The following is a 19,707-nucleotide window of genomic DNA, read 5'->3' as shown; positions in this document are numbered from 1 at the left end:
GAGGTCGGGCGAGGCGGAGCCTGCCCCCAGTGGTCGGGCGAGGCAGAACCTGCGCACCTGGGGTTGGTTGGAGTTATAGTCGTGCACTTGACTGCTCGGGTGAATCAATGTTGATGACCATTAGCTCCTCCTCTTCGGGTACCCTAGTATTGGTCCCCAACAGTCCTCCACGGATTATGTCCATATGGCCCAAGCTCTAGCTTCAAGATCTTCTTGATCCATAATTTGTAAATTAACTAAATTAAAGTGGTTTAAATATTCATATTTAATCATAACTATAAAAGAGATAAGTCATGTAAATGCTTTTGGTATGCCTGCGGATCCAGAATTCCAGATCTAAGATTTTCTAGACCTAAACTGATGTTTGATAATTCTATCTCTCTTACATTATTAATGAAACGTCGGGTAACCGGGTCTTTCATAAAAAAAAAAGATTTTCTAGACCTTCAAGTACACAACTATACCAAACAGAACTTATATTCGATGGATATACAGTAGTATATTACAAAGTACCATTGATTTTCTTTTTGAACTAGAGTGAGTAGTTGAAATGGACCCTAAAAATGATTTAATTATTTTCGGATCGTTTCGCTAATTTATATGGACTATGGAGTTGTGCCGGAAAAATGTGTACGCAAACCAACGCTGTAAATATGCAACGGGTGTTGCGGAATGCTACCTTCCCCCTGAACCAAGAAGAAACGCAAGCGCCGAGCGCCCGAGCCCCGGCAATTGAGGGAGATGGAGCGAGGGGAGGAAAAGCTGTCCGTACGGAACGCGACCCGCGCCGCCACGGCGTGGGTGGCCAGCCCTGTGGGCCGCCTCGCCCGCATCGAGGTTCTTGTGACCATCAGCTGCTGCCTGCTCGCCGTTCTGGTCCTACTTGGCTCCGGCCGCCGCGCAAACCGCAGGGCCACGCCTCGGCTCGCCGTGTGGTCAGCGCTGATGTTGAGCTACCAGGCTGTCTCCTACACCATCGGGCTGATGCAGTCTGCCTCTTTCCGCAACGAGCTTATCGTCGTCTGGGGCTGCTTCCTCCTGCTCCTACTCGGCTGCGCCGATGGCATAGCCGCCTACACCCTGAACGACTCCGACCAGCAGGCCCGTACAATCCTCAACCAGGGACTCCAGGTCGTCTACGTCTTCATCCTCCTCCTCTCCTATGTTGGTGTGCTGCCGTTACACCTGAAAGTTCTCCTGTTCTTGCTCTGGGCGTTGAGCGGCATCAAGCTCGGGATGCGCGTCAGGAGCTCTATCTTGGCCGGCCGGGATAGCGTCCTCACTGTCGAGAACAAGCTCATCGCCGACTACATGTCAAACAAAGAGCACACGGAAGGTGGTCGGGACTACGACGCCGCCACCATGAAAGGTTACAAGTATGTAGTTGCCGGCGAGGCTGACCGCCCGATCGACCCGTCGCATCCCGAGATTGTCACCGTCGAGAAGGTATGGCAGTGCCAGGGTATACTGCTGAGCTCCTCCGACGTGGACGCGGCGGCGAGGAGGCGCAAGGACATATGCCTCTCCTTCGCGATGTTCAAGCTGCTCCGGCGTCGCCTAGGCGGGTTCCCGCTCACCGAGGCCCGCCTCAACAAGACGCGCGACTTCGTCAAGGTGGGCCTCCTCGCCGGGGAGGACCACGAGAGAATGTATCGCGTCATTGAGGTGGAGCTGGGCTTCCTCTTCGATTTCTACTACGCAAGGTACCGTTCACCCAAAGAAACTCTCATCCCGGACATGCTTCTGTTCGCGGCCGTCGTGGTGACGAGCCTGTGCACGCTCTTCTCGCCTGCGGTGGTCGACCACCGTCCCCCTAGCAACACCGTCGCCACCGGCTTCGACATCTGGCTAACAAGAACAGTGATAGCCCTGTTTTTGGTGCTGGAATCGTTCCAGTTCTTGATGCTTGTCTTCTCCGACTGGCACAAGGTGAAGATGCTGTGCCGCTACGTGCGTGAGCCGTCGTGGCACAGCAGGCCAGGCTTGCAGCGAATGCTCAAGCTGATGTGCCGGTTCAGGCTGATAGGGTACTGGAACAACTCCGTGGGGCAGTACTCGCTTCTGTCCGCGTGCCTGCACTCTCAGCGCAAGGGCGTGTGGCGGCTGCCGCTCCCCTGGTGGTTCATGGGTTTCTTGATCCGGACGAGGACGACGCGTCACCGGAACCTACCCGAGGAGGTGAAGCGCTCAATCTACGTATTCCTCAAGAATGGGCTGGCTCGTGTCCGCTACGGTGAGTACTCGTTGGAGAAGAACGGCGTGCTGAACATTCTCCGGCTCAGCGCGCGGCCAACCAAGCTGCAAGCGACGAGCGCCGTGGAGCGCATCCTCATATGGCACATCGCCACCCAAGTCTGCGACTTACTGTCGCAGGGCCAGCTGGGGAGCGAGCCCTCTGGCAGCCCCATCAAGAAGGAGCGCCTCGTGGCCACCACGCTCTCAGCGTACTGCGCCTACCTGGTGTCGTCGGCGCCGGAGCTACTGCCGGAGCACAGCTACGACACGCGGCTTCTCTTGGAAGGTGTGCAGAGTGAGGCACGGGAAGCTCTTAAAGGTTGCTTGTCCAGGGATGACATCCACCATAAGCTGGAAGCGGTGCAGGCGGATCCAGCAGCATCCGTCCACAGGTACATCTTGGTCGAAGGCAGAAGGCTCGGCGAAGTAGTGCACAACGATATGCCAAGCATGGTGAAGAGGTGGGAGTTTCTTGCAGAGCTTTGGGTGGAGCTGCTTCTTTCTGTTGCGCCATCGGACAACATGACAGGTCACGTCCAGAAGCTGGCAAACGGTGGCGAGCTCATCACGCACCTCTGGGCACTGCTGACACACGCCGGAGTTGTAGAGAAGCGCACAATGATAGCGGAGAGCTATATCGTTTGAGAGTTGCTCCATTATTCATATATACATAGAGAGAGTACTCCTAGAACATTACAACATTATTCCTCATTTCCACGAGGCCTACTGTCTATCTTTTTATATTAACTGCTGCAGTAGCCAAGTAGCAAAGGGTTTTTGCTTGACAGAAATGATGATTTTTTTGTGTCTTTTGGCGATGTCAGGCCACGGTTGAGGGGTTTTTGACCGTTTTCATCCCTGACTGCTACCGTCGATGGCAGCTCTAGCTCTGAGTTGTTGAGGGTGCCAAGAAGAAACAAGTTTAGTTTTTAGGCTTTTAGCGTTCCCTTGTATGGATACCAACTCAAACGCAGCACCGTGGAGTACTCCCCAACATCCACTTCGTGCAGGCTGTCCATTTGTCACGGTTTAACCTCATCTCCTGTTCGCTTGTTAGTTTCAGCCAGGCTTATTCAATCGGTTAACAGTGTTTTCCTTTCACAACAAATCAGCACCAGCTAGCCCAAACCAACCCAAAAACTAACTAGCGAACACGCTTAGCTAAGCCATGTCAACAAATGTCTACGTGGATAAAAGAAAAAACTGTTTGTCAAGTGATACATCGCATAGTGCTAGCACACTTCACGAGCATGGGCCTGCCTCCACCTGCAAAAAAAAAAAAAAACTGTTTGTCAACTGAGCGCGTGTTTAGGGTGCGTTCGGCTGGGCTGGCCGGCGCACTCATAAAATCACTGTTCACATGGACAGTGATGTCAGCTAGAACAGTATTTTCTCCTCACAATAATTAGCTGGAACAGTATTTTGGTTTATTTTTCAGTCCTGCCGAACAGCCTCGTTCCCACCCCAAATTTTCAAAAAGTGCTACAGTAGCCATCCCATCGAATTTTGCAATACGTGCATGGAGCATTAAATGTAGACGAAAATTAATTAATTACATAGTTTGGTTGGAAATTGCGATACGAACGTTTTGAGCCTAATTAGTCCATAATTGAACACTAATTGTCAAATAAAAACAAAAATGCTACCGTAACTAAATTCCAACTTTCACCCCAACTAAACAAGCGCTGATACATCGCATAGTGCTAGCACACTTCTCCACGAGCGTGGGCCTGCCTCCACCTGCACTAGCACGTCCACAGCAGCTTCAAAAGACACGGAGCTGAGCTCATAAGTTCAATTCGTACTAATTTATTGGAAAAAAAATATTATATTATAACTCATAAGTCCTGAGCCTTCGTCGCACGATGCAGCGCGAGCACGACGAACGCAAATGGAACCCACCGGCCGTGATTTCACAATGTTCGTATCCAACAAAGTAATGGATGGCCAGGGGCTAGGCCTGGGCTTGTTTGACATGGGTAGGGCTGGACCTAAATCAGATCCATTTCGAAATAAATCAAAAACAATTAATACCAGGCTGCTTCAAGATTCGTGAAAATTTCATGAAGAGGTCTACTGGAGCAAAACTCGTTAGTCTTTTGTACGGATCTTGTGTTTACAGGTTCTCTATTGGTTTTCGCCCTCGACGAAAACCAAAGATATGGCGAATGAGCCTATAGTTTGGCTTGAGTAGCCTTACTATTGAGTAGTGCTAGCGAGCTTAGACTTTGTACGCTTTTGCATACTGGCATGTATAGGAGCTCTTCGGTTGCTTGAGTACTAGTTGCATAGGTTTATATGACCTTGCAAACTTGAATTTAATAGGAGAGCTTAACCTAGCTCGGCACCTTAGTTGCTCAATTAGGATCTCTTTTGTAAGGTACCTGAAAACATAGATGGAGGGGTGTAGTCTTGGCTAGACTAATTAGTTTAACTAGGTGAATACCCCGCGCGTTGCTACGGGAGTTTAGGATGTGGTATCATAGTTTCTCTAAGAAAAAAATTTGGATAGGATAGATGAAACATATAAATAGCTTGCATAATAGCAATAATATTATATTGCTAGAAATACCCGTGCGTTGTTGCAGGATGACTAAAACAAATCATGGAGGGGCTAAAGGTCATCAAATGCAATGGATATATTAGTCCCGTTCGCTTCGCTAAAAAAATAAGTCAAAACACTGTTCCGGCTGATTTATTGTGAGAGAAAAATACTGTTCCGGCTGAAAAAAGAAGCTGAAAAGTACGGATTATAAGAGAAGCCATTTGGGCCATTATGTGTAGATCATCAAAGGAATGAGCTTCTTACCACGCCTAAGCTTGAATAATAAGACAGTATACAACATGTGTATTTGAATAATCGTCCAGACCACAATTCTTTCAATCCCTAGCTTCGCATACTACTCGATCAATAACAGACTACATATGAAACTTTTTGTCAGGAGAACCTGCATTCAGAACCTAAGAAGAAACTTCTTAATACCTCTTGCCGCATAATCAAGGCATCCTTCCAAGCAATTGCAAAGCAGCATATTGGGCAGGTTCTGAACGTAGTTAGAGACATGACGATTTCCGGTCGGTGACACAATGAAGCAAGTGCTGTTGGAGACGGTGATTTCCTGGGCAGTGAGCCGGTGACACAATGAGCTCTCTACCCTGCGACGACGTCCACTCAAGAAAGCATATGTCGTTCCATTTTATATTGATGTATGTAGAAGGGAGCGTCAGGACGGTCTATTGGTTGCATATTTTTGAATGAGGCGTGGTGGATGCGGAAATTTTAGAAGCCCAATGGATGTCAGGTTCATGTGAAATTAAGTGCCCTTGTTTTGTGTGGTGTCGTGGGATTAATTGCAAATGGAACGGATGAACAGAGGAACGAACGGAGAAGTGATGATGCCTGTTGGGCTCCTGCTGCCGAACAGAGGAGGCCGATGGAATGGATAAGGGATGATGCCTGTTGCCTGTTGGGCTCCTACTGCCGAACAGAGGAGGCTGGTGACCGGATGCGTGGGGCAGGAGGGAACGATGACATGGAGGGCTGTGGATTGAGAAAAGTAGGCTAGTGGGGTTTTACTTTATAAGAGTTTAAGATTCTACATTTATTTCAATTAGCCAGCACAATTGATTTTAGAAAGGACTATTCACCCTCCTCTAATCCACGCGCCATCTCGACCTATCAACCGGTGGTGCATCGGTCCGGTGAACCTCATTCACGGGTCCACCATGGACCTAGCAGTCGCGGCTGCGCACTGGTTCCATCCTTCTGTCGCTCCGCCGTCGAATTCGACTCATTGCCGAGCTCCGCATCAAGGTTACGAAGAGGCCGAGCCGTTTTTCCTTCTCGATCTCGCTTTTTGCTGCTTACTCGCCACCACCAATGTTCGCAGGGGGCTGCCGTCCGCTGCACCGAGCCACACTCTGCCTTCGTGTCATCTTCGTCTGCGAAAGACCCCTAGGTGAGCTCAGGATCGTCTTCTCTATCTCTCTGTGCCTTTCCCGTGCCAAACCGTGGCCCGTAGGCCGTTTTTTGTGTGCGCCGGCAAGGTCCTCCTCCTTTCCCACGTGCATCCCCTTCTTTCTCGGCATTTGTCTTCCTCCTCACGACCCCCGCCTTGCCTCCCCCGGCACCGGCCGTGCCGTCCACCTCCCGGCCTCACCCCTCGACCATGCCCTCCTCCTCGCCCTTGTCCCCAACACTGCCCACCACCCTACTACAGGCGGTAGGGTCTCGTCGGAGCCCTGCGGCGACCTCCTTCTTCCCCTCCAACCCCCCCCCCCCCCCGCCGTCATGGCCATGGGCACCCCCACCCCTGACCTAGCTCGGCTGCCTCCTACACCATTGGAACCCTAACACCGCCCTTCCGTCGTTTCCACCGCCTAGGCGCTCTGCCTCCCCCGAGCCCCTTTTAAGCCTGCCGGAGTTGACGAAGAAGAGAGGGACAGAGAAGGCGCGGGATCACGCCGTCACGATGCAGCGCAACCTTCTTCTATGATGGCAGCGACGGCAAGTGAGTTGGCCTGCATTTTTTTTCTTCTTGTGCGTGCACACGAAAACGTTAATAAACATTTAAAAAAATCATTTCTCAGAGATGTTTAGTGGCCGGCTCATTCTGTCTGGCCTCTAGACCATATGCAGTGCAGTGCAACCACCAACCAGCTTCTTTGGCACGCGGGTCGAGTTCGATCGTTAGTGGCGCGCAGGGGGAGTCGGGGACGCGCGAGGACGTGCGTATGGAAGAAACTGATGCATGGTCCCAATTCCCATGTGAACGTATGAACGTACATGTCGTTGTGGTTGGGGGGCCGTCAATGAATGAACTTTTCCTGCACGAATGACGAATCTGTGCTGCTTATTCGTTAGGGCCTATTTGGTACAGCTCAGCTTCACCACTGAATCAGTTTTTGTTGGTTATAGCTCGAAAACTAGTTTGGGTGATAGAGTTGAACCTGTTTTGGTGAATCATTTGATAAAACAGTTTGACCTAGTGTGCAAAATTGTGAAGTACCCATATTACCCCTATCCTTTTCTTTTCTTTTCTTTCCCTCTATCCTCCCCCCTTATCTGCTCACGCGGTACGCCCGCAGCACCACACGTAGCCCCGCACGCATCTCTGTCCGCCCTAGCAACCCGCCCCATCGTTGCCGACCCGCCCTGTGCCCTTTGCTCCCATGCCGAGCTCCAACCCAGCGCCGACCAACCTCTGCTCTCCGCCCCAACGCCACACGCCCTCTGCTCCTGCGCCGGCCGAGCTCTGCTCCCGCGCCCACCCGCCACCGAGCGACGCGCCATCACTTGCCGCCGAATGCCACGCCGCGCTCCCCCTCCCCCCTCCCCTCCCCTCCTGCCTCTCCACCGCAATCACGCATTCACGCCTCGTCTAGCCGTCCCACCCACCCGCAACTCCACCCAGTTGGGGGCAAAAGAGCCCATGGCCACGCTCGGTCCCAGCAGCATCAGAGGAAGTTGGGGCAAGCTGGTTTTTTAGCTTCGCCTCCCTCGTTGCGCTCCTCTCAACGATAATCCCGAGACTTCGTAGGCGAAGCTGAGCGGCCGGGGGGGGGGGGGGGGGGGGGTTTGGTAGGCGCACAAGCGAAGCGGCTGATGAAGTGGTACCAAACAGACCCTTAGTTTGGTACCCTAACAGAGTACGAGAGGTGAGAGGACGATCGTCGTACAGTGCTCGTCCCCACTCCCGACAAGTCCTCTTATATATACTGTCCAAAAGAATTAAATATTTTAAATCTTTTAGCAACAGTCACCCTAAAAATTAGATCTGCAGACTATGTTTGGAAAACGACTCGTTCAGTGAGGCTATGGGCGGCTCCGGCTTATCTACATTTTTTATTTCACTGTGCTTTCAGCTCTTTCGGAAATGACTTGGGGAGCACCAGAAGCCAGCGCTAAACGAACCCAAGATTCACTCTTACATACATGTCCTCAAGTTTCTACGGTGACGAGCGCGATGTGATAGGACAAAGGTTAAAAGAGTGAATTTGAAGAGACCACCCAAGTCAACAAAAAAAAAAGGAAGAAAAGAAAGAGAAATGTCCTATATTAATTATGAAACCATGGAAGCGTGTGATTTGCCTCGCTTCCTCACGTCTCATAATTCAGATCCGTCTGTTTGGCTAGATTTATTTTCAACTCTGCTATATACCTCCACGGCTCTACAACTCTATCTGTAGAGTCACCTTGTCTGTGTGGGTGTTTGGGCGTGTTTGGCTAGCAAAGGTTGATCCATATACAAGTCATGGGTTGATGATCCATAAATAAATAAATAGTTAAATAAATACGAGTAGTATTGTACAGCCATGAAGTTAATGCAGAGGATCAACATCGTTGTCGTTGAACGGACTAGCATGGGTCCTGCAGCACCAGAGCACACCCGGGCGGCACACGTACGCCGTCGTCCCCTTTCTCTGTCTCTGCCTCTCTGCCTGCAGCTGCAGCTGCCTCGCTCTTTTCACACCCACACGGCCACCACCACACCTGGTAGCCTCCCTCGTGCCGCAGCGCATGCACATGCCGTCAGCTAGCTCAAAGTCCAGAGACCATCCACTGATGACTGATCCATGAGCAGCCAACAGAAGACGGAGTTCTGCATTTCGTTTTCAGAAAACAGCAGGCGTGTGTTGACAAAGAAATAGCAGGCGTCGTCTATTTGCAAGAACTGTGCATGGATTGGTGTATTTATTAGGGTCAAATTCCGCGCGCGACGGCGCGCACATGCAATGCAACGGCACACATCACAACTTAATGATGATCCATGAATGATACTACAAGCAATTTTGTGTGACAACTGTGAGTGCCACAAATATCCGGGCACAATTTTAATTAATTCCAGTCAAAAATGATACTGCGGGCCATCCGTGAAACGGAGACACACCACCAAATGGGAATGCGAGATACACGGTTCCTGTCACGCTACACATTTTTTCCACAATAATTAGCTACGCGATTAATAGAACACAGTGATGGCATAGCATAGCCCACCAGTGGGTCTTGGAGCGAGGACTGTAGTAGGATTGTCATCTTTTGTTGCAAAATGATAGAGCAACATTTCTTTCAAATATAAAAAAATAGAGCTACATAACATAAGTACTTCCTCCGTTCTAAATTGTAGAGTCAGAACGACTTACAATTTAAAATGGAGGGAGTATTGTAAAATAAGATTTGATCTAGGCTTAAAACCTACAAATATCAATAACTGTTCTGTTATATTATTATTAGGAGTTGCTCAACTCAACCTTATTTATAAGAATACCATTTGTTTATTAACATAACATTGCTCAACATCTTCTCGCGTGTTTGACAACATATGGCCGCTAAAAGTGGATCCTAACTGTCATAGTCAAATCAGTGTAAGAATGCGTTGGTTTGGAGGCTTCCATTCGTGCCAGCGGCGTCGTCTCGCGTGAAGAAAAGCATGGTTGACGGAAAGCTTACATATGCATGCAAAGGACACTTAACGTTCCTTCTCAGTCCAGCTCACATGTTTTGACGACGGACAAATTAGACTCGCTGCGCATGGACGTGGACTTAACCTTTCCAAGTCCAGCAGTCGGACTGAACTTTTCATTCATCTGTTTCGTTTGGTTAAGGCAAGGCAAGGCAAGGCATTGCAGCAGAAAATCCACGATTCCGTATCACTCCAACTAGTTTCATCTCAAGACGTGCTGTGATTCTCCTCGCTACTAATTTGCAGAGTCTGTCACACCCCGTGGCCACCGGTGGTGAGTACCGAGACGTGAGGATCTGGACAAACGACAATCTCACCTAGACCGCCCTTCCCAAGGAAGAAGACGACTATGATACCGTTTAGTTCCCTTCCATTTTACAAATTTTTTCAAGATTTTCCGTCACATCGAATCTTTGGACGCACGCATGAAGCATTAAATATAAATAAAAAATAAAACTAATTACACAGTTTAGACAAAATTCATGAGACGAATCTTTTAAGCCTAATTAGACTATGATTAGACACTAATTACCAAATAACAACGAAAGTGCTACAGTACCATTTCGCCAAGAATTTTGCCAACTAAACAAGGCCCATATATGTCTTCTCTATTTCTTTCTTGCCTTTCCCCGTTCAGGTTCTTGGAACTTATACGGTGTCTGGTCTTCCACCTGGGGCCCATGGGTGGGTGGCCCACTTGTCAGTTAAATCACTGAACATCTTGTTATTCTTCATGGGTGTTACAGAGTCCTGTGTACAAGGGGAAAAAGGAGCTCTGTAAATATCTTGACAAAAGATAAATTAAGTGCAGGCTACTAGATCATTTATTAAAATTAAATTCAGCAACAGAACACGAATTTAACGATCTTTAGAGCATTCTAAGGCCAATTAATTCGAGTGAGAATTTCATTCTCATTTGATAGACTGCCACGTAAGCAAATTTGATAACATAGTAAATTCTTAAGGAAGAGACATGGAATTAGCTCAATCTAGATGAAACTCCATAAACACTGTGTACAAGTTTTATTCCGTAACAAAAAAAATTTAAAACAATGAGAACCTATGAAATAATAAAAAAGGCTATAAGTGTACATACTGTAGTTCACAAAAAATATTGTTTAAAACATGAATCAAATGTCTGCTAACATGGCACACTTATAAAAACAATAAGAGTGAAGCTATCGAGCGAGATTGTGTCACGGCCACGAGACAGAGATGATATCTTGGGTCAGGAGGGTTCTAGAAGCATCCAGAAGGAAGCGGGCGTCAGGTAGAAGAAGCTTATCACAGAGAGGTTATGGTTGTCTAGATTCAACATCTTAGTCATTCGCAAAAAAAAAAACAATCTTAGTCGTTCTTGCCTTAAATAAAAATATAAAATTCTTTTTTAAATCGTTCTTATAACATATGGCGAGTATATAGGAGTAGATAACTTCTGGACTCGGCCCAGTACAGCTATTCGGCATGCAAGCCGGCTTTCAGGTCCAAATGATTCACTGCGTTAATCCTTCGCGTCGTTTGCTTTTGGCCTTCAATTATAAGTGGGCCGTCAATCGTGCTTGGGCCCGTAGTCGTTACAGATTGGCCTAAACACGCACGCAAGCCAGAAAACGTCTTCCACCGCGTAGCTTAAACGCTGCCGCGCGCGTAGGCGAGCGTCTAGGCTCGCCCAGCGATTAATTGGACCTCTACCCGCCTAAACGAGACAATAGGCCACCGTTCAGCGTTTAATCCCGTCTAAACGTACGATTAATTACTTTTTTTTTCAGTTAGTTTGCAATTCCCTTACACTAGTTTGTGTTTACTTGTTCATACTTGTGCTAGTGTGGTTGCCACTACAAAAATGATTGGTAGCAACACTCTCTTTTTTTTAGGGACGACCCTATGTTTAGCCGTCTCTACAAATGGTGCCCAAACAAGCCGCCCCTACAAATCCATTTGTAGGGGTTGCTGGTGTTATCAGCCATCCCCGGCTCTATATCCAGCCGCCCCTACAAATTAAGCTATTTGTAGAGCCAGCTGGATATAGAGCCGCCCCTATAATTTTTTTAAAAGAATTTGTAGGGGCGGCTCGCTCGTTCACACAGACAAACCGTACAAATCGGATTTCAAAAAATAGCAACTTCAAATGTTATTTTGAAATTCAAATTTTGTAAACGACCTTGGATGGAGAAACTACTAAAATAAAAATTGTAGATTTTAAAAAGTTACAAAACTTTGTAGTTGACAACTTTTTTATTTGAATTCGTTTAGGGCCTCAAACATTCAATTTTTGATCGGTTTAGGATAATTTGTGGGGAAAGAAAATGCAGTATAGACATAAGTAATAGTGTGGTGCAGTGGTTAGACGGGGAAGCGCGCGAGGCCCAGGTCGTAGGTTCGAATCCCAGCCGACGCGAAGTCTCCAAAAATCGCGCAAAAAAATGTTGCGGCTATGGAGCGGATGTGTGGCTGACTAGTTGGGGCCTCCTCAGATTAAAAAAAATTGCTATTTTTTTGGTAAATTTTTTCGTGATTTTTGAAAATTGATTTGTAGGGGCGGCTCAATATTCAACTGCCCCTACAAATCGATTTATAGAAGTGGCTGGCCAACCGTCCCTACAAACCGGGCATTTGTAGCTGCGGTTGTTTAGGGGCGGCTGGCAAAACCGTGGCTACAAATGCACATGAGCCGTATCTACAAATACCTACTGGCGTAGTGTGCTCTTGTGCTAGTTAGCTTGTGTAGATAAAGTAGATTACCTTAACATGTGTAGCTAAGTAGTTATAGCTCTCTAGTTGTGCTTATGTAGCTAGCTAGTTGAGTAGTGCTAGTATAGTCCCAATGTTGCTTGCTTTATGCTTGTTCTCACTAGTATGTGTAGGAACTCTCTTGTGCTTGCCGAACTAGTTGCGTAGGCTTATGTGACCTTACTAACTAGACTTGATTATGTGAGCTCCCACTAGCTTGGTACGTTAGACATAACTTGTTTAGGACCATTTATAAGGTGCTTGTGAATATAAATAGAGGGGTGTAGTCAAAGCTAGACGAAGAGTTTAATCCGCATTTGTTTTCAGCTAGCCCATAATTAGAATTAGAATCGACTGTTCGCTCCCCTCTAGTCGGCTGCTTGTTCCTAACAAAGCCGCCTCTACAAACAGTTTCTAGCCGCTTCTATATAAATATTTTGTGTAGTAGTGTCTCTTGAGTTAGCACCTTTGGTCTCTCCTAGATCTCACCTCAAATTGTGCCATTGATCTTGAGCCCTGTTGTGTGGACTTAATCTGTTAAACGAAAGTTTTTCACCATTGTAGCAATATAAAGAGTGTAGCCTACGACTTAAAGTCCTTATTGTTAATAACAAACAAAATGAGAATTTAATCTATGGTATAATAAGCACGACACTTTTAACATATCTTGAGGATAAAAGTTTGGCAAAAAGCAAGAAACAAATAAGATAGAAAACTAAAAGTAAAAAATCAAGATTCATGACGTCAGGCGATATATAGGCCGCAATAGGAGCCAGAGCCCATAGCATGGGTTGATGGTATACTCAATTTTGGTATACCAGAGTACATCCAAGGCACACTTTCTATAGCAGCCCAAGACCTGATGGAACCTTCCAGCTTGTGTGATGCACGCACAACTTGTAACAACTCAAAAATCCACACACCAAAAATCACAACTACAAAATTTTTGTTTCTTCCCCATGCAATGTTGAGTGACAACTGAAGGAGCCAACCTTAGGTTTTTCATTAGTTGTAACACAACTAGACAATTTCATAGCATAGCATGTCATTTGTTAATCATGTTTATTTAAATTCTAACAAATAAAGTAATGCATACATTGTCAACTCAAATAGTGATTTGGATTTTCAATTGCTTTACAACTTCTTTAAAGTAATAAACCACAAAGTAATTATTAATCAAATCAAAGAATAAATGCTTAAAATGAAAACCATTTCTATTGTTGTATAATAAAACTACCACTATTTTTGTGAGACAAAATAGCTAAATAAAGTTCCTAATATATATAAAAGAGTGTTGTGGGCCTCATATCTAAAAATCCAATGAATAAGGTACACCAGATTTGAATTCAAACTCCAAATCAAATTTGAATTCAAACAAAGAAGAAGAAAAATAAAACAGAAAAAGAAAAGAAAAGAAGAAGGCCTCGCAGCCAGCTCGGCCTGCTCGGCCCGCAAACCAGCCCTGCATCGCGTGCAGGCCGGCCCAACTCGCGCGACCGAACGACCAGCCCAGCAAACCGACCCAGCACGCCGCTCACGCCTGCGCGCCCGTCTGCCCCACCTGCTGCCGCTGCCACCCGGACCCCACGCGTCAGCCACTCCCGGCACAGTGCCTTCTTCCTCCCCACGTCGGCATCTCCTCCCGACCGAGTTTCGACCAAAGCGACAGGCGTGGGCCCGGGGTCACGCGAATCACCTGGCCCTATTCCCTTGGCGCCGCGCCCACGCAACCCCTGCGCCAACTACCCGCGCCCGCGATACCGTCCGATGCAATCGGCGCATCGCCTGTCGTCCGCCATGGGTGAAGCTCGGACCTCGGGGCTATAAAGCGACACCAGAGTGCCCTAGGGATTCCTTAGCCCACCGCCGCCGTTCGGTGGCCCAACTGCCCACACCACTCTGAGAGAAGAGGGCCGAGAAGGAAGTTTGGAAGAGGGAGGCGAGCAGGGAGCTAGGAGATGTCGATCACCGGAGCCAGAGCGCCGCCCTGAGCGCCTACCCCGATGACGCGTCTCGCCACCGCACCACCACCGAACGCCGCCAGCACCACTCGGTGAGTTCCTTTGCTGAGACCTCCTCCTAGCCCATGGACGCCATAGCAGTGCACGCGCTCGCCGCGCTCACGACGCTGCCGTCATGGCGCGGCCACCGCATGTGCACCCGGCCGCCTCGCTGGACTAGGACACAGCCGTAGAGCACCGCCGTGACGCCTAGAGGATAGCCGCGTAGACCAAGACACCGTTAGTCGGCTGCAGTGCCTTGGCCACGAGCACCGGACCTCGGCCGGAGCTCCGCTGTGCACCACCACCGCGTGCGGACTCCACCGTGCCCTATGGTCATCGTCGACGCTATATCCTGTCTCCCGCTAACCGTCTAAAAGAAAACGGGGCACCAGGACCCCTAGAACTGCCCCTAGATGCCCCGCCGGCGAACACCGCCACGCCGAGCCATCGACCACCGTGGCCAAAGCCCTAGGAAGTCCTGGCCACCACCTTGACCCCACCACCATACTCGCTGAGGTCTGGCGATGCTTTTCCCCACCTCAATTGGACGCCAGCGCCGCTGTGGGAGCTCGCCGGTGAGCTCACCACCAGTGGGAGCATGCCAGGGAAGGAAGCAGAGGAATTCCCTCACCGGCCTCAGACACATGCACCCGGTGCACGTAGACCAGGCCAAAGGGAAGAAGGATAGACTCGGTCCACCAAAGACCTAGCCTACGGTCCATGGACCGTGAACACCAGTCCACCGTGAGCCACGCGGTGTGGGCCGATCTATGGACCGAAGCCCAGTGGAGGCCCTTGGCTATGATGTGGCAATGCCACAGCATGCCACGTGGTGGGCCAAAGCCCAGCCCGTATCCAGGCCCAACCGGCCTAGTTTGGACCCGGTCTATGTTGACCGTTGACCGGTCAACGTTGACCGATTGACCGGACCCACATGTCAGCAACACAGAGACTCTGGACCCACTTGTCAGTAGGTGACATCATATTGACGTCATGATGACGTCACGCTGGTCCCACCTGTCAGTAACAACACAGCCGAGGTGACATCATGATGACGTCAGCTGCTGACGTCAGCAGCTCGGGCCCCACCTGTCAGTGACTATGATCCGTTGACCATTGACTAGTCCGTTGACTTGACGTTGACTTTGACCGAACCCACATGTCAGTGACCCAAGAGCCATGGTCCCACCTGTCGGAACTGATGACGTTGATGACGTCATGTTGACGTCAGCAGGACCCCACCTGTCAGCTCAGAGCTGAGATGATGACATCATGCTGACATCATGCTAGCGTCAGCATGCCACGTGGACCAGTCACAGTGTGACACGTGTCAGCCCAGGATTTATTCAGCATTTTTCCATTTTCAGAGATGATTTAAACTTTGGAAATTCATAACTAATTCATACGACATCAGAAAAATACGAAACTAGGACCAAAATTCATCTAAAATCGAGCTTTACGCAATGAACCCATGTTTGAGTGCATTTGGCTCTTTTGAAATTTCATTGCTTCTTTGTACTATTCTATAGACGTCGCTAACGCGACTATAATTCGATCGTATGCAGACTTAGAGGAGAACCAGACGGACGAGGATCGTGAGTACCGTGAGGAGTACGGAGACGACTACACTGAAGGTGCCATATCCCACCCAATCTCAAGCACCTATTACGCATGGCTAATATAGAACTGTTATTGCTTTACTTTACTGTTATAATCATACTATGATAGGACTTGCATGGTAGTATGCTTACTTGATGGCCTTTACCTTAACGCAACCTTACCCCTACATACCCTGCTATTAGGCTAGACACACGCTTACAGCTATATTTCATTGCTCATACTTCTACTACGCTCATACTACCTTAATGCGTGATGGAAACTGGTGTTATCTGGACTATGGGGAGAGTGCTGCGTGTGTGACTTGGGTGTATGGAGGGTGAGGGTTGTGTCGACCAAGCTAGAGTATACGACAAGCCTGGGGCAAGTCTTGCCATGGGGTGCTACCTAGGCACCCCTGGAAATGGATACCTATGATGGGTAAATGGTATATGAGGTGGTCCTGGGTGTGAACCTGTGATGGGAGGAGCCCAGGATGGAGGTGCTGTGGTGGCACGGTAAATGGAAACCCTAATGAAGACATACTGGCTTGGTCATCCCTAATGACTTACTAGTACTCAGATCCACCGGGAAGCCTTACGTACCACTCGCCCTATATGGTGCGGGACGGCCGGACTACTTGGTAGGATTTTGCCACTACTGCTAGGTTGATAGCGGACAGTGTAAGGAGGTACGGGGCGCGGAGGATTTCCCCCACACCCTTCTGAGACTTCATGGAGGCCTTGTGGACCCGGCTCATGACTCACAGTTTCAGCCACCCAGACTAGACTTGGGGTGTACCGGGGCTGAATGGTAGAGTGGCATTATCCTAGGCTAGCAAGCGGTCGGAATCAGCCCAGTGGACGACGGTCAACGAGGAAGGTGGATCTTGTGGTTATGTGAAACCTCTACAGAGTGTATGGTTGATCGATCGATACATGTGCCGACTTGTCGGCTATGGACCTTTCCTAGGTTTCGCTTAAACTAGATAGTGAGATGAGTCCTTCTCTTCTTCCCCCATGAGAGAGTGTCAGTCATAGCCAGGGGCTATGGGCCTTGAGACAGTGCTGAGAGGGAGTTGGCCTATCGACTGAGCGATGGTATGGTGATGATATGGAGATGGTGGTATATCGATCCCAGGATCGAAACCTGGCTCTGGACGGGAATAGGGTGGAATGTGTGTGGGAATGGTGTTAAAACTTGACTTCACTATTATATACTTGATATGCTAATACATAGGAAACCCCAGCCTTATAGGTTCCTTTTTTATTATATCCAACTTGCATCCAATTTCCACAAAGCAATGCTCATAGGGTGGGAGTGGCCAGTACAAATCGTACTGATAAATTTTAACACACAGGTTCTGCTGAGGAGTATAGCTCAGAGGAGTTTGACGGTTGAGGGGTTTGTTCCTACGCTCGAGTTTGGCGATCTTATCTTCAAGCTGTTCTGAATGAAAGCTACTTTTGATTCCGCCAATGCGGCGATGTAATAATTTATGTAATTCCGCACTTTATGTACTCTGATATTATCGTTGTATGGATGTGGTATTCGATTGGAAATTTGGGTAATATGATCTACAATGGTCTTATTACACTTTGACTTTGTGGATTTCCCTTCGCGGAAATCAGGTCGTTTCAGTTGGTATTAGAGCCATACTTGACCATAGGACGAAACCCTTAGAAATGGACGATAGAATAGGACGTGAATGGCCCTTCTTTCGGTTATATACCGACCCTGCATTTACTTTTATGCAAGGCTTATCTATTATTGACCTGCTAACACCTGTTCCTTAAAACATGAAGATGGCAACGAACGTCGACTGGCCGCCTCTAGGACCACTACCTCTAGACCATGCCAAGCTTATGTTCAACCTACATGAGCTCGAGGGTTTTGCACAGACCCTCTGCCGAGTTCTCGTCATGTTAGGAGTCCCTAATGAGCTTGTCAAGGTCACCTGCACCGGGAAGCCAGCTCAGGAAGGAGGAATCGAAGGACCAATTGTCACCTTAGTTGAGTTCCCAGCTAGCACTACCTTACCTTCTGTCCCAGCTTTCACCGAGTTGACTATAGAGGACACAGTCGAGGAGGGACTACGAGCTATCTCATACAAGGCACTTCACAGAGTGATGAGGGACCACTACGAGCACCTGAAGATGACAGAGTTCCATCTACTTCCCCAGGCCCTCGACCTCAGCCTTACCCCTAGTGAGCAGAGTTTCGCGGCCGGTAGAGTTATCCTTGCCGAGGAAGATAGATGCCTTCACGTCTCGGTTATCCACCTGCTAGAGCAGGACAGGTACGTGACCCAGCTAGAGCAGAGGAGACATCAGGACCAGGCCCTTCTGTGGGAGTACCAGGAGCGAGACACACAGGGAGCATAGGAGCGAGCTAGTCTACTTGAGACAGTTGCCAAGCTACAGGACAAGCTCAACCGTCGTGAAGAAGTCCACAGAACTGAGGTCGCAGACTTACAGGACAAAGCCACCGACCTAGGCAACGGGAACTGCTACCTCGACAGCAAGGTCTTGGAGTTGCAGAGAGAGTTGGACGACAAGAAGGCTGAGTTCAACCGTAGAGGAGACAGAGAGAGGTCCAAGGGGATTGATATGCTGAAAATCCAATCTCAGAACAAGACCATGACTTAGGATCTAGAGGAGTTCAAGAAGAAGGCCGTTCACAACCAGGGTCACCTAATCGAGGCACTTAGGCAGAACGAGTACCTACAGGACAAGTGTGAGAGGACTTGGCAGGCTTGGCAGAAGTCTGACAAGAAGCGCCTTAGGGAGATGATGGGTATGTGGGATCAGCTACCCAAGGAGATTCATAGCAAGACGAAGCCTAGGATAGAGGAGTTTGAGTTAGCCCCGACTCGCCTCAACCTAGACGCCTGCCCTACCCTACCTGGAGCCAAGCCTACTGAGGAGCTCACCGAGGCCTTGAAGTACGTGTCCCGACTTCACAAGTCTAATGAGGAGATCAAGATCGAGAATAGTCGTATCCTAGCTGCGGTGTACGAGTTAGAGTAGATGACCCTGCATGGTCATGAGTCATGTCAGTGGCTTCCATAAGTTGTACCCCAGGATGTACCCCTTATGAGATGTAATATGAGACACTATGCATAGTACGATTCTCGTGAGTCTCCAAGTGTAGCTATTGGAGATGAAGCTATGTAATAAAACCCATGTAATGAATGTTTTGGATCTTATTGCACCTTATGGATCTTATTGCTTCTTTGTAATGAGTGTTGGATAGAATAAATGTTTTTCTTTAAATCGTCAAAATCATGTAATCATACTAAATTATAAGCACTTATGGCACAAACACTAAAATTCCTATGATCCGTGTTGCAAATGCCGAAACCGCCGATCTAATCGCCTAATGAACCGTGGACGTGCGCCCACCCCCGAACCAGTCGAACCAAATGGGGGGTGTGGTGGCAACAACTGTGGCCGTGGCCATGGCCATGGACGTGGAGGGATACCCTTCAACCTAGAGAATACCCCACCGCCTGAGGAGAACATTCCACCACCACCACTGAACCTAGCAGAAGTGATGGCACAATAGACCCAGCTTCTTGCAGCTCTGGTTAACAGAGCAAACCGTCACCAGGGAGGTCAGTAGAATGACTTCCAAAGGAAGTTGGAGGGATTTCTGAAGCTAAGGCCACCTACCTATGA

At 48.6% G+C, this 19,707-nt stretch overlaps 1 protein-coding gene across 1 annotated transcript; it reads left to right on the top strand.

Annotated features, from left to right (window-relative positions):
- Positions 1–649: 649 nt before the first annotated feature.
- On the top strand, positions 650–3,082 carry LOC136489947 (uncharacterized). Its single transcript, XM_066486458.1, has one exon. It carries the CDS (start codon positions 742–744, stop codon positions 2,878–2,880), a length of 2,139 nt encoding a protein of 712 aa, XP_066342555.1. The 5' UTR covers positions 650–741; the 3' UTR covers positions 2,881–3,082.
- Positions 3,083–19,707: the final 16,625 nt, after the last annotated feature.

The sequence above is a fragment of the Miscanthus floridulus genome, chromosome 10 (genome assembly GCF_019320115.1).
Source record: "Miscanthus floridulus cultivar M001 chromosome 10, ASM1932011v1, whole genome shotgun sequence".
NCBI lineage: Eukaryota > Viridiplantae > Streptophyta > Magnoliopsida > Poales > Poaceae > Miscanthus > Miscanthus floridulus.
Note: the sequence above shows the minus strand (reverse complement) of the source record. Positions and strands in the feature narration are given on the sequence as shown.

Bases quoted from the DNA above. Each gene is read 5' to 3' on its own strand.
- LOC136489947 (XM_066486458.1), top strand. From the start codon at position 742: ATGGAGCGAGGGGAGGAAAAGCTGTCCGTACGGAACGCGACCCGCGCC.